This window comes from Hemitrygon akajei, chromosome 20 (genome assembly GCF_048418815.1).
Source record: "Hemitrygon akajei chromosome 20, sHemAka1.3, whole genome shotgun sequence".
Lineage (NCBI taxonomy): Eukaryota > Metazoa > Chordata > Chondrichthyes > Myliobatiformes > Dasyatidae > Hemitrygon > Hemitrygon akajei.
This window is the reverse complement of record NC_133143.1, coordinates 64,571,718-64,586,195: the sequence shown is the minus strand read 5'-3', so window position 1 is coordinate 64,586,195 and position 14,478 is coordinate 64,571,718. Positions and strand designations below refer to the sequence as shown.

The 14,478-nt window shown below is 40.5% G+C and overlaps 1 protein-coding gene across 4 annotated transcripts in view; it reads left to right on the top strand.

Moving 5' to 3' along the window:
- The window catches only part of LOC140713876 (RNA-binding motif, single-stranded-interacting protein 3), a 632,800-nt gene that overhangs the window by 586,736 nt on the left and 31,586 nt on the right, over window positions 1-14,478 (top strand). For all 4 annotated transcript variants that reach the window (XM_073024496.1, XM_073024497.1, XM_073024495.1 and 1 more), the window contains one exon: window positions 13,850-13,960. In XM_073024496.1, the coding sequence (XP_072880597.1) occupies window positions 13,850-13,960 (111 nt within the window). The remainder of the gene's footprint in view (window positions 1-13,849; window positions 13,961-14,478) is intronic.

Below are 14,478 nucleotides of genomic sequence, written 5' to 3'. Positions count from 1 at the left end.
TTCGATAATAAATTTACTTTGAACTTTGAATTTACCAGGATGTTGCCGGATTAGAGAACAAGTCTTATGCACATAGGTTGAGCAAACTTGGGCTTTTCTCTTTGGGGTGGAGGAGGATGAGAGATGATTTGATAGAGGTCCACAAGATGAAAAGAGGCATAGATCGAGTGGATAGCTAAAGGCATTTTCCCAATGACTATTTCAAAGGGGCATAATTTTAAGATGATTGGAGGAAAGAGTAAGTGGGATGTTAGAGGTACATTTTTTTTACAGAGGGACTAGTGGATGCCTAGCACACCAAGCCAGGGATAGTAGTAGAGGAAAACACACTTCAGGGACTTTTAAGAAATGCTTAGATATTCAAGTAGTTTCTAAAATAATGGAGGCTATTGGGAAGGAAGGGTTGGATTGATCTCAGTGCAGGTTAAAAGGTCAGCACATCATTGTGGGTCGAAGGGCCTACACCTGTGCTGTTCTGTTCTATGTTCTATGATTGCTAACTTACTATCGCATGATGTTCGAGTTAATGTATTTAGTGTTCAGTTCTTCACCTTCATCTCACAATCAATATTTTGATGCAGAATAGACATGGCCTCTTCCTATTTATCATTTAAACGCATCCTGCTGGCTCAGACGAGAGTGTGTTACACAATGAACCACAGCCTCTGTGTAATAGTTATGTAAAGGGATCCCAGTTGTTAACATGGATGTTTTAGTTCTTTATACCATGGCCCATCTAATCTAATAATATGCCTATTCCCATCAAACAGCACCTGGACCATAGCCCTCCATACCCCTCCCATCCATGTACTTATCCAAACCTCATTGAACCCTCATCTACCACCTCCGGTGCAACTTGTTCCACACTTGCACCACCCTTTCAGTGAAGGAACTCCCCCTTATGTCCCTATTAAACATTTCACCCTTAACCTATGACCTCTAGTTCAAGTCTTACCCAACCACAGTGGGAAAAGCCTGCATACATTTACCCTATCTAACAGATAGGTTAACAGGCTACTGGGAAAAGCTCCTTTCGCAATGGGAAAACAATCAAAGGGGAGTTACAAGCATGAATGCAGAGGTACAGGGAAACAGAGAAATTGACAGAATTGCTGTGTTGTTAACTGTCTTGGACCCAACAGGACAAATTGCCACCGTCTGTGTTGGTATAAGATTAAACTGATAATTTTTTTTACTTTAAAAAAATATTTTTATTGAGATACAGCACAGAATAGGCCCTTACAGGCTTTTGAGCCAAGCGGCTCAGCAACCCCCAGGTTAACCCTAGCCTAATCATGGGACAATTTACAATGACCAATTAATCGACAAGCCCGTACACCTTTGGAACGTGGGTCGAAACCGGAGCATCCAGACGAAATCCACGTGGTCAAGTGGGAACATGCTGACAGCAGTAGGAATTGACAGCAGGTCACTGGGCGCTTTGAACAGTACTTTCAGACCTTTGAACTGTACTGCTGTCACAAGAAAAAACATCATGGCATATGTGAGTGATGATAAACCTAATTCTGATATGGGTCTCTATTGTGAACTGAGAGTAGGAAGGGGGCAGGGAGAGGGGAATCATACTGATCCAACAATGATCTCATCTTCATCAAGGATCTAACTTTCTGCTCAGATGATTTCAAGTGGTTGCTTTTAAATATGATAAAGTGGTTTTGGTTGCATGAGAATACACAGATTTTCCTGAGATACTGACCCAACAAAATCATAACCATCACAGTCTTGAAAAATTTTAGTTGACCCATCCCTCATAGAATCGTGTGTGTGTGTATGTGTGTGTGTGTGCCTAAGACTTCTGCACAATACGGTATGTCATGAGATATGTTGTGTTGTGGCCGCAATACATAATAATGAAGAACTATAACTTACAATAAGAAATATATATAAATAAAATTAAATCTGTTGTGCAAAAAGTGAGCAAAATAAAAAAAAAGTACTGTATAGCAAGGTAGTGCTCATGGGTTCATTGTCTTTTCAGAAATCTAGAAACATGTAAACATAGAAACCCTACAGCACAATACAGGCCCTTCGGCCCAGGATGCTGTGCCAATCATGTACTTACTTTAGAAATTACCTAGGGTTATCCATAGCCCTCTATTTTTCTAAGCTCCATGTATCTATCCAGGAGTCTCTTAAAAGACCCTATTGTGTCCACCTCCACCACTGTTGCTGGCAACCCATTCCATACACTCGCCACTCTCTGCATTTAAAAAAAACTTACCCCTGATATCTCCTCTGTACCTCCTTCCAAGCACCTTAAAATTGTGCCCTCTCATGTTAGCCATTTCAGCCCTGGGAAAAAGCCTCTGGCTATCCACATGATCAATACCTGTCATCATTTTATACACCACTATCAGGTCTCCTCTCATCCTCCACCACTCCAAGGAGAAAAGGACAAGTTCACTCAACCTGTTCTCATAAGGCATGCTCCCCAATCCAGGCAACATCTGCACCCTTTCTATAGTTCCCACAACCTTCCTGTAGTTAGGAACTGAGCACAGTATTCCAAGTGGGGTCTGACCAGGGTCCTATGTAGCTGTATCATTACCTCCTGGCTCTTGAACTCAGTCCCATGATTGATGAAGGCCAATCCACCGTTAACCTTCTTAACCACAGAGTTAACCTGTACAGCAGCTTTGAGTGTCCTATGGATTCAGACCCCAAGATCCTCCACACTGCCAAGACGATGACAGAGGGGAAGAAACTGTTCCTAAATTCAGTGTACCAGAATCGATTTCCCCTTCTAGCAGTGTGAAGTTATCCAGCAGTGTTTGTGTGAGTGTTGAATGTGTCAACATGGCATCAGAAAGTTCCAGCATCTTTCTCATTGGCACGTACAGATCACGGTGCAACTTTACACCATGTCATGATACCACTGCCATGCTGGTATTATTGACATGATCAACACGGCATGTTGAAAAGCCATTAGGAGAGTCAGGAGAGTGTGGCTGCCGGTTGCTGAGAGGTTAATAAAATTATATTTATTGGTATCATAAACTGTATCAACCCCAGTCTCAAGAATTACAGCTACTACATTAATGTAAATGAATCTCTGTCGAGGGATTGTGATTGATTTGAGACACAACAAACCACAAAATACTGAATGTGTCTATTATTTTTGTGGAAGTGTTAGTCCTTTATTCTATGCAAGCCATAAGACATAGAAGCAGAATTAGGCCATTCAGTCTTCTGCACCGTTCAATCGTGGCTGATCTATTATCCCTCTCAACCCCATTCCCTTGCCTTCTACCCATAACCTTTGATGCCCTTACAATCAAGAGCCTATCAACTTACACATTATACCTAATGACTTCACCTCCACAGCCATCCGTTCCAATGAATTTCACAGATTCAGTACCTTCTGACTAAAGAAGTTCCTCTTCATCTCTGTTCTAAAGGGATGTCCTTCTAATCTGAGTCTGTACCCTCTGGTCCTGGGAAACATCCACATCCACTCTGTCTAAGATTTTTAATATTTTATAAGTTTCAATGAGATCCCCCTCCCACCCCTCATTCTTCTAAACTCCAGTGAGTATAGCCCAGAGCCATCAAGTGCTCCTCATACATTAACCCTTTCATTCCTGTGTCATTCTTGTGAACCTCCTCTGGACCTTCTGCAGTATTCAAATGCTTTTGCTAAGAGCATCTCTAGTTTCCACTGAATCAAGAACCAACTTTATTTGCTAAGTACATTTACCATGTATTAGGAATTTGTGTGTTGGCACAATTTACAACAAAAAATAACATTCAACAATATAAAGAATAAAGGGTTATATAAAAATAAGGGGTTCAACTCCCAGCACTGTCTGTAAGGAGTTGGTATGTTCTCTTCGTGACCATGTGGGTTTCCTCCTATTGCTCCAGTTCCAAAGATGTATAGTTAGGAATCGTAAGTTGTGGGCATGTTGTGTTGGCGCCGTAAGCTTAGTGACACTTGTGGGCTGCCCCAGCACATCCCTCGTTAATTTGATGTAAACGACGCCTTTCATGGTGTGTTTTCATGTACATGTGTCAAATAAGAGTAATCTTTCTATCTTCTTTCTATAGGTATTGGGGCAATAAACATTTCCTTAAATAAAAGGCACTTTGATATTGTTCTCAGCAGTATCAAACTGTTAACTCAGTCATCGAATCCATAGGTGTTAAATCACAGAAATAAAATGCAAGAACAGCTCCTTTTCTGCATTTCTTACTTTACTAATGTACACATGAATACATTTTTACTCTATGCAGAAATCCCACAGTCTGTAGTACAAGACTTCTTTCTGCAATTCATGTTTAGGTAGATATATGTTTGCCTGCATCATTACTGGAAAATTTAACAAGAAGGATTCAGCTTTGTTTTTCTAATTATTGATTATTGTCAAACAATCTATACTTATTTCTAGATCTATATTTAATTACAATTCTGTAATGTTGGAAGACCGGATCATCGATTTCTGTTATTTTTGGTTGGTAGGGGAAGGTCCCATTACTACGTTGGATAATTGAGATCCAGACAAAACATAGAAACTTAGAAAATAGGTGCAGGAGTAGGCCATTCAGCCCTTCGAGCCTGCACTGCCATTCAGTATGATCATGGTTGATCATCCAACTCAGAACCCTGTACCTGCTTTCTCTCCATACCCCCTGATCCCCTTAGCCACAAGGGCCATATCTAACTCCCTCTTACGTATAGCCAATGAACTGGCCTCAACTGTTTCCTGTGGCAGAGAATTCCACAGATTCATCACTCTCTGTGTGAAGAAGTTTTTCCTCATCTCGGTCCTAAAAGGCTTCCCCTTTATCCTTAAACTGTGACCCCTCGTTCTGGACTTCCCCAACATCGGAAACAATCTTCCTGCATCTAGCTTGTCCGATCCCTTTAGAATTTTATATGTTTCAATAAGATCCCCCCTCAATCTTCTAAATTCCCGCGAGTATAACCCTAGTCGATCCAGTCTTTCTTCATATGAAAGTCCTGCCATCAATCTGGTGAACCTTCTTTGTACTCCCTCTATGGCAAGAATGTCTTTCCTCAGATTAGGGGGCCAAAACTGCACACAATATTCCAGAGTAAAGTAGTTACTCTGGGTAGCCTCCAACTTTACAGCAAGAACATCAATTTTTCTTATTAGCTGTAATTTCTCCCCCCCTTCCCGTTCTCTCTTTTTTCATTTCCTATTCCGACTCCCTTCTTATCCCCTCTCTTCTCCCCACCTGCCCATTACCTCCCTCTGTTGCCCCTCCTCTTCCCTTTTCTCCGATGGTATTCTCTCCTCTCAGATTCCTTCTTCCTTCACCTTTCCAAGCTATCACCTCACAACTTCTCACTTAATTTCCCCCTCCCCCACCCACCCATAAGACACAGCAGCAGAATTAGGCTACTTGGCCCATTGAGTCTGCTCTGCCATTCCATCATGGCTGATCCATTTCCCTCTCAGCCCCAATCTTCTGTCTTCTCCCTCAATCCCTTCATGCCCTGACTAATCGAGAATCTATCAACCTCTGCCTTAAGTATATCGAATGACTGGCCTCCACAGCTGCCTGTAGCAAGAATTCCACCAACCCTACCCCCTCACCTGGTTTCATTTATCACCTACCAGCATGTACTCATTCCGCCAGTCCTGGTGAAGAGCCTCGACCCAAAATATCAACTGTTTATTCTCCTCCATAAATGCTGCTGAGTTCCTCCAGCATTGTGTATGTGTGTTGCTCTGGATTACCAACCTCTACAGAAGCTCTTGTGTTTATAGTTACTACGATTGGTTTGTATCAGTAATTAAGTCAATGACATCAATATTAAAGGGACAGATCGATACTTACACTAAAGAATCCTTCAAAAACATAGATATATTTAACCCTTGGGCAAAGCTACTTAAGTATACAAAACCTCCCATGTAAGCTGTGAGCAGTTTTGGCTTCCAGGAAAAGATGTGTTAGCATGAGAAGAGGGATCATTGACATCTACAAAATGCTTAGAGAGAATGAATGTAGAAACGGTGTTTCTAAAGTGAGGGAGTCTAGGAACAGAGGGACATCCCTTTAGAACAGAGATGAAGAAGAATTTCTGTAGCCAAAGTGTGGTGAATCTGTGAAGTTCACTGCCACAGGTGTTTCAGAAGCCAAGTCACTGGGTATATTTAAAGCAGAGTTAGATCGGTTCTTGATTAGTCAGGGAGAAGGCAGGAGAATGGTGTTCAGTGGGATACCAAAGGGGCTATTCTTGCCCCACCACAACCTATGGACTCACTTTCAAGGACTCTTCCTCTCATGTTCTCAATATGTATTGTTTATTTATCTATTATTATTATTATTATTATTATTACTTCTTTCTTTTTGTACTTGCACAATTTGTTGTCTTTTGCACACCAGTTGAATGCCCAATTTGGTGTGGTTTTCTGTTGATTCTATTATGGATTTATTGCACATGTCCACAAGAAAATGAATCTTAGGGTTTAGGGTTAGGCAGAGGATGGTGCTCAGAGAAGCTGTGCCGGAGGGGATGGTCGGAGGCTCGGAGGTTCGACGGACTCGGAGCCCGCTGCGGTCAGGTCGCTTTCGGTGTGTGCTGTGTCTGCGAGGCTGGGTTCGAAGGAGCTTTCATTGTGTGCTGCGTCTGCAAAGCTGAGTCGGGCAGCGCCGTGGAAGTCCATAGTGGGGGTACTCCCTTCTGCCACTGGCGTGGGATGGCGAGTCTGTCGGGACCCTGGGGACTTGTGAAAACGGTGTGGTGGTTTCTTTTGAACTTATAGTCTTTTAACATCTTTGGACTATTTTTACCATACCCATGGTCTGTTTTTTTAATCAAATTATGGTATTGTTTGCACTGTTGTAACTATGTGGTTTTGTGCAGGTCTTGTAGCTTTAGTTTTTGGTCTTGTTTGTCTGGTGGATTTGGAGCTCCTTTCCAGGGAACACACTAAGACGGTAGTGCGATATTAATACGCAGCAGCCTCTCCGGACTCTGGATTGGGGATTGCCAAACGTTATGTGGATTTTCTGGTGTAGTCTGTTTTGTCATATGCTTTGTTGATATAATTCTGGAGGAACGTTGTCTCATTTTTTAACTGCATTGCATTTGTGGTTTTTAAATGATAATAAACTGAATCTGAATATATGGTGACATTAGGGTTATATATGGTACTTGGAACTGAAATCAGCCCAGGTGGACTGAAGGGTCTTGGGCTCCTTTGTTCCCATCCATAGATTTATTTTTTTAATTTATTTTGAGGTACAGTGTTGAACTGGTCTAACGAGCCACAGCACCCAGCAACCCTAGCCCAATCACAGGACAATTTCATACAATGACCAGTTAACCTACTGATCTGTACATCTTTGAAATGAGGGAGGGAATCAGAGCACCCAGAGGATGTACAAACTCCTGAGGGATAGCGTTGGAGTTGACCTCTGATCTCTGATGCCCCAAGCTGTAATGGCATCACGCTAACCGTTATGCTACCTAATAATTAACAAGTAGATGAGTCTTGTGATACTGCTGGCAAGACATTCCAGTTCTTATGGGGCTAGTCCAGAGTCACTTCAGCTCTGCTATTGATGCCTGTATAAACACTGTAATGAACCAGAAGGTACCAACAGCCTGATAGAATTTTCTTTTAATGGAATTATGTTAATACCTTTCTAGTATTTTAGGTTAACATAAAGCATAAACATGAGCATTAGTACCATCTATGGCTATCTTAGTCATTTGTAAGATTGGGGTTCGATTCCCACCGTTGCCTATAAGGAGTTTATACATTCTCCCTGTGATTACTCGGATTTCCTCCATGTGCTCCGGTTTCCTCCCACATTCCACAGATATACTAGTCATGGTTAGTAAATTGCAGGCATGTTATGTTGCTGCCGGACACTCACAGATTCCCCCAGCACATCCTTGACTCAAGCAATGCGTTTCAATGTACTTGTGACAAATGAAGCAACCCTTTAATCTTTATTGTTGTTCATTATCAAACATGTTGCTCAAACATGTGACCTCGAAAGGGAATAGGTGTAGATTGGAATATACACTGGCGACATATGGTGACATTTTGTAGGCAGCTCACAAAATTCTTAGATATAATTCTGAACTGCATTGGATTGAAAGGTCATTTTAGATTAAGGTCAGAGCTAAGATGATGATTGTTAATAAAAAGCAGTAGTAATTGTGAAAAAAAATAAATTACAGCTGACTTTCAGAATGCGCAGGAGAGTTGCCAATTTGGAAAAGTGCCAGTTGATAACTGTGGGTGAATCAGTACTAGCACACTCCGAGTAAGTTGCAACCCAGTCTGTTTCCCATAAAATATAATTGAAATAAGGTTGTGTTTGGAAGTAAACAGCATTCATTATTATGATTCAGACAGAAAGTACAGTTTGTACAACTGTGCTCATCCTGTTACCAACACGAATTTTTATTTCATTGTAAATCATCAGAAGATAACACAGTTCACCTTTGATGTGGTGAGCAGTCCAAAATTAATTGATGCCCATCAGTAAGTAGCCTCACTCAGTAATCCACCAAGAACTATAACTGATAAACCACACTTACAGTGTACCAGTCAATGTATTGTGAGAAGGATCAAAGTCCACATGGAATGTTTTACAGCACCAACAACCCAGGTTCATTTCCTGTAAGTAGTTTGTACGCATCTCCAGTGACCGTGGGAGTATCTTCCGGCTGCTTCAGTTTCCTCTCACATACAGAACAATGCAACAATCTTAGGCACCCTAGGTTTTTTTATATGGTTTCAGATGGTCTGGCCTCCACAGAGCCCTGACCTCAGCATCATTGAGGCTATCCGGGATTACCTGGAGAGACAAAAGTAAGAGACAGCCAAAATCAGCAGAAAAACTAGCAACTTCTCCAAGACACGTGGAACAACCTACCAATCAATTTTCTTATAAAACTGCAAGAGAACTGATGCAGTTTTTAAAGCAAAGGGTGGTCACATCGAACATTGATTTGATTTAGTTTTTTTTCTGTTTACTATTCTTTATAGTAATTTTTTGATATTTAGAAACTTTTCATTATTTTTGAAAACATCTTTGTGTTACAGAATTTTTTTTTTAAATGTGCCGAAGACTTTTGTACTTTCCAAAGATGTACAATTAGTAAGTTTTGCATGATATTTTGATGCCAGAATCATGGTCACACCTGCGGACTGCCCTTGGCACATCCATGATCTGTTTAGTTGTTGACACACATTGACACATTTTACTGTAAGTTTTGATGGAACTGTGGCAAACCTTTATCTTTCAATCGTCTTGCCGATCATCACTGGACATCTCCTCCTCCACCCCTAGTTTAGCACCTTTAAAGGGACCCTTCCATACAAATCTCTTCTCTCAAATTTTTCCATGTACCAGTGGCAGATGGAATTGGAATTGGTTGATGGTTGTCACATGTACCAATGTACACTGAAAAGCTTGTCCTGCATACAGTTCATACAGATCAAACCATTACACAGTGCATTAAGTTAGAACAAGGAAAACAATAACAGAATGCAGAATACAGTGTAACAGCAACAGACAATGTGTAGTGCAGGCAGACAATAAGGAGCAATATCATAAAAGGTAGATTGTGAGGTCAAGAGTCCAGCTTATCATATTAGACAACCATTAATCATCTTACAACTGCAGGGTAGAAGCATGCATAAGCCTGGTGGAATGAGCTTTCAGGATTTTGCATTTTCTACCTCACTATTCCTCTTTAGCGCTATTTATTTATTTTTTATTTTAACATTATCGTTCGTTCATTATATGCCATATTGTATGATGTGGGTGACGATGGTCTTTCCATGACCATGATTGTTCTTGGCAAATTTTTCTACTGAAATGGTTTGCCATTGCCTTCTTCTGGGCAGTGTCTTTACAAGACGGGTGACCCCAGCCATTATCAATATTCTTCAGAGATGTCTGGCTGACGGCTGTGGTCGCATAACCAGGACTTGTGATATGCACCAGTTGTTCGTACGACCATCCACCACCTGCTCCTATGACTTCACATGACCTTGATCAGGGAGGCTAAGCAGGTGCTACACCTTGCTCAAGGGTGATCTGCAGGCTAGTGGAGGGAAGGAGTGCCTTACACCTCTTTTAGTAGAAGCGTATCTCCACCCCGTCACCAACTTGTAATTTATAGTACTTATTTATGTCTTGCACTGTACGGCTGCCACAAAAGAAAAATTTCAGAAGAGGTGTCAGTGATAATAAACTTGATTCTGATCTTCTGCCTGATGGGAGAGGGGAGAAGAGGGACCGTGCTTATAGGCTTTTGTATCAACTGCCTTTTTGTATCATCGTTTTTTCACCTTGTCCCTTCCCATCATCCAAAGACCGTCATTTCCGGTGAATCAATGATCATTTAGGTCATCTTTCTTTCAAAACCGTGAATGTTGTGAAAACGATTCAGAAATACACTATCTGTCCAAGCACAGATTTCTGGATTTATAATACAAATATGGTGTGACACAGCAGCCGAGAGACTATTACTGGCTCACAACTACTCTGATTTACACCTGATTGTTAACTAGATCCTCTTAAGAGATAGATATTAAAATGTCTGCTTAACCCGGTATCTTCACGAATAACTTAATGTTTAAGGAAATTTTGCTATAATAACAAGTTTTTGTAGTACTGTACTTGCTATTCCCCAGCTCTCCTGGACAGCCTACAGAAATAACAATGTAATTGAAGTATCACAGAAAATTAGGGCACCATGGTAGTGCAGCAGTTAGTGTTACACTATTACAGCTTGGGATGTCTGAGTTCCGAATTCATTCGCAGCATCCTCTGCAAAGGGTTTCGAAGTCCTCACCGTGGAATGCTTGGATTTCCTCCAGGTGCTCTGGTTTCCTCCTACAGTCCAAAGACATACCTATTAGTAGATTAATTGATCATTGTAAATGGTCTCGTAATTAGGCTAGGGTTAAATCTGGAGTTGCTGGTGGCGCAGCTCGAAGGACCAGAACGGCCTATTCTATGTTTTATCTCTAAAGATGTGAAATTAAAAATTCCTGAAGACAATTAATAGGTCTGATCCACTTGCTTCTGGGTTTCACTTACAGTACATTTGAGATCAAGTGGCTGTTGTGTTATTAGCTCTCAGTAGAAAGTATTAACTGAGCTTGATATTGCTTTGGAAAGGATTCACATGTACTTGACATGGAGAATTTCTACTTGATCTCTGGAAAATAGTAATGAATGAAAACACTTTAAATCATATTTTTATAAACCAGAAGGCAAAATAAATCTGATCTGAATGGTTTAATGAATGTCAATTGAGCTATGATGTGTTAACATCAGAATTATTGTTTGAAAAGCATGAGAAATGATTTTTCAATATCAAAACTAGATTTGTATATATTTTTATTATTATGAATACAAAGGAACAATGTAACTTTAAATTCCATAATGGCCATTATATTCAAATGTGATAACTACATTTTTAGAAACCATGGCACCATAACAACTTACGTGGCCTTCTGGGATGATACACCCTTTCATGTCTGATGGGTCTTTCCCACCCATCTCAGCCACTCCTTGTGGATTAGCAGAAGGAACCCAGACCTGGGGTTCCCACTCTGTGATCCATTGACCCTTTGTTTAATGGTACTGGTCCATGGCTTAAAAAAGGTTGGGAACCCCTGGCCCAGAATTGTGGTCCTTCCCCAGTGGGACTTTGCATAGGCTGCACAAAGCCTCAGTACATCCCTCAGCACAAACTCCTGCAGTCCGGAATGTACAGGCTTTTATCTTTTGTCTCTGCCTGTCTTTTTAGTGCATAGCAGAAAAGTTTAATTTGTCTGGTCACACACAGCAGTTGGGCTTTTTGGTGAAGGTTTCTACCGGCTGTTGTAATGAGGCGAATGTCATCAGCTGGATAAATGCAAATATGTAATAGGTGGACTGTGCCGAGACTGGCTTTGTTAAAACATCGTTTTACACCCTGCCTCACCGATGATATGACTGGTATGAAATAGTTATGTTTGCACAAATGAAACAGACCAAACTCAGTTTGGTAAGTTTTGTTACCTAATTACAAAGTTAATCAGTCCTTTAACAACTTGATAATAAGACCATAAGACTTAAGAGCAGAATTAGGCCATTTGGCCCATTGAGTCTGCTCTGCTATTTCATCATGGCTGATCCACTTTCCCTCTCAATCCCAATCTCCTGCTTCTCCTTGTATCCCTTAATGCATTGACTAATCATGAATCTATCAACCTCTGCCTTAAATATTTCAGTACATTAAACCTTACTGTCACTGACAATTAACAGTCAGAAATATGCATTCTCATAATATTGGGTATTCAATTTTGTACAAAATCTTCAAAAAAATTACAATATTTGTATTTATATTTTTAATTTCATTTTTTCCTTCATCCAACTTTCTTTTCTGTCTCGATTTTCTCTTTGTGCCTGGTTTGACACTGACTTCACCCATTCGGGCTAACACATTTTTTCCCAAGTCCTGACACTGTCAATTTAAAGTCTACAGTCTGATTGGTTAACATACGTAGAATATAGAACACTACAGCACAGGACAGGCCCTTCAGAACATGATGTTGTGCCGACTTTTTAACCTACTCCAAGATCAATCTAATCCTTTTCTTCTACATAACCCTCAATTCTTCTACCATCCATGTACCTATCTAAGAGTCTTTTCAATGTCCCTAAGGCAAAAGTGATACGGTTTCTCTATTCAGTCTAGCTCCTCTCACTGTGAGGTTATTAACTTGTGCTTTTAGTAACTTGCCTAAAAACCGAAAGTCCATTATTTAAAGGTTCATCACACTGCTCACAGAAACCACTAGGTGCCCTGCTACATCTAACATAATAGAGTTATTAATGCTCTAAGACAGGCGTGGCGAACTTTTCAGAGAGCATGTTCTCAAATAAGCAATAATCTTCTAAAAAATTCTCCTGCCTGTCATGGTAATTTTAAGCAGAGATTATCATTGATTAATGAATTAGTAACAGTAATTATGGACCTTTAAGGAAAAAGGATGAGCCCTGTTGATTATTTACATATATTCATTGTTTTACTGTTAATAAAAATAGAGACAGTACATTCTCCCCATGACTGTATTCTAAATACATTTGGTTAGGTTTAGTAAGTTGTATGCATGCTGTGTTGCGGCCAAAGGCACGGTGACACCTGTAGGCTGGCCCCAGCACAACCATTGCTGGTTTAGTCTGACACCAGTGACATTTCACTCCTTGTTTCAATGTACATGTGCCAAATAAAACAAATCTCCCGTTTCAATATCAATTTTTTTAACCTGTGTAACAATACACACACAAGTATAAATCCAATCTGTATTTTTATTGGTAGGTGAAGCTATTTTTGTTTTGGGTCACTAGTTTTCAGCTGAAAGATGCTTCTGATTTGGATGTTAATTATCCCTTTACAAGTTCGTGACACATGAGAAAAGGAGATTATACCTACAGACTTCATCATAGATTTACTTATTATTATTTATTTAGAAATAGAGCGTGGACAGGCCCTTTGGGCCAACAAGCTGCACCACCCAGCAACCAACCTATTTAACACTAGCCTAATCACAGGACAATTTACACTGACCAAGTGACCTACTAACCAGTACATCTTTGGAATGTGGGAGGAAACCAGAGTCACGTATGGGAACGTACAAACTCCTCGTGACAGCACCAGAAACGAACTCTGAACTTTGACACCCCAAGCTGTAATAGCATTGTGCTAACCACTACACTGCTGTGCATATTGCTTCTCAGAAATGATAGTATTTATAAATGTCAAATTGAATTTATAAAGAGTATTCTGCCTTGACACAAAATGTTTCACACTGAATTGCTGAATTTCTTTCAGGGTGCTGTGATAACGCCCACAATGGACCATACCATGTCCATGCAGCCAGCCAGTATGATGGGACCCTTGACCCAGCAGATGAATCACCTGTCACTGGGCACAGCAGGAACAGTGAGTTATAGAGATATCAAACAAATTCAATCTGAAACATATCATCTCTTACATGTCATTAATGTCTTAATTATCAGAAACCGAACCAGAACTTCAGAGGGAGAGTCATGAACTATACCTTGCTCTGGGTATAAATGGTTAAAACTCAGGTTTATCAAAAGGCCAAGAGACTCTCTCTTATGTCTATTTCAATATTTCACACTGTGATATATGATTAACAAGTGGACCAAGCTAAGAGCAACACACACAAAATGACGGAGGAACTCAGCGGGTCAGGCAGCATCTATGGAAATGTGTCTCAGCCTGCTTGTCAACTGTTTATTCATTTCCATAGACGCTGCCCCACCTGCTGTGTTCCTCCAGCATTCCTCTGAATTTCCATCATCTGCAAAAACTCTTGTGTTTATGACCAAGTTAAGATCCATCTTAAGGCAGCGTAACTGGAATTAAGGAGATTGAGAGGGGATCTGATTGAAACATATAAGATTATTAAGGGATTGGACAAGATAGAGGCAGGA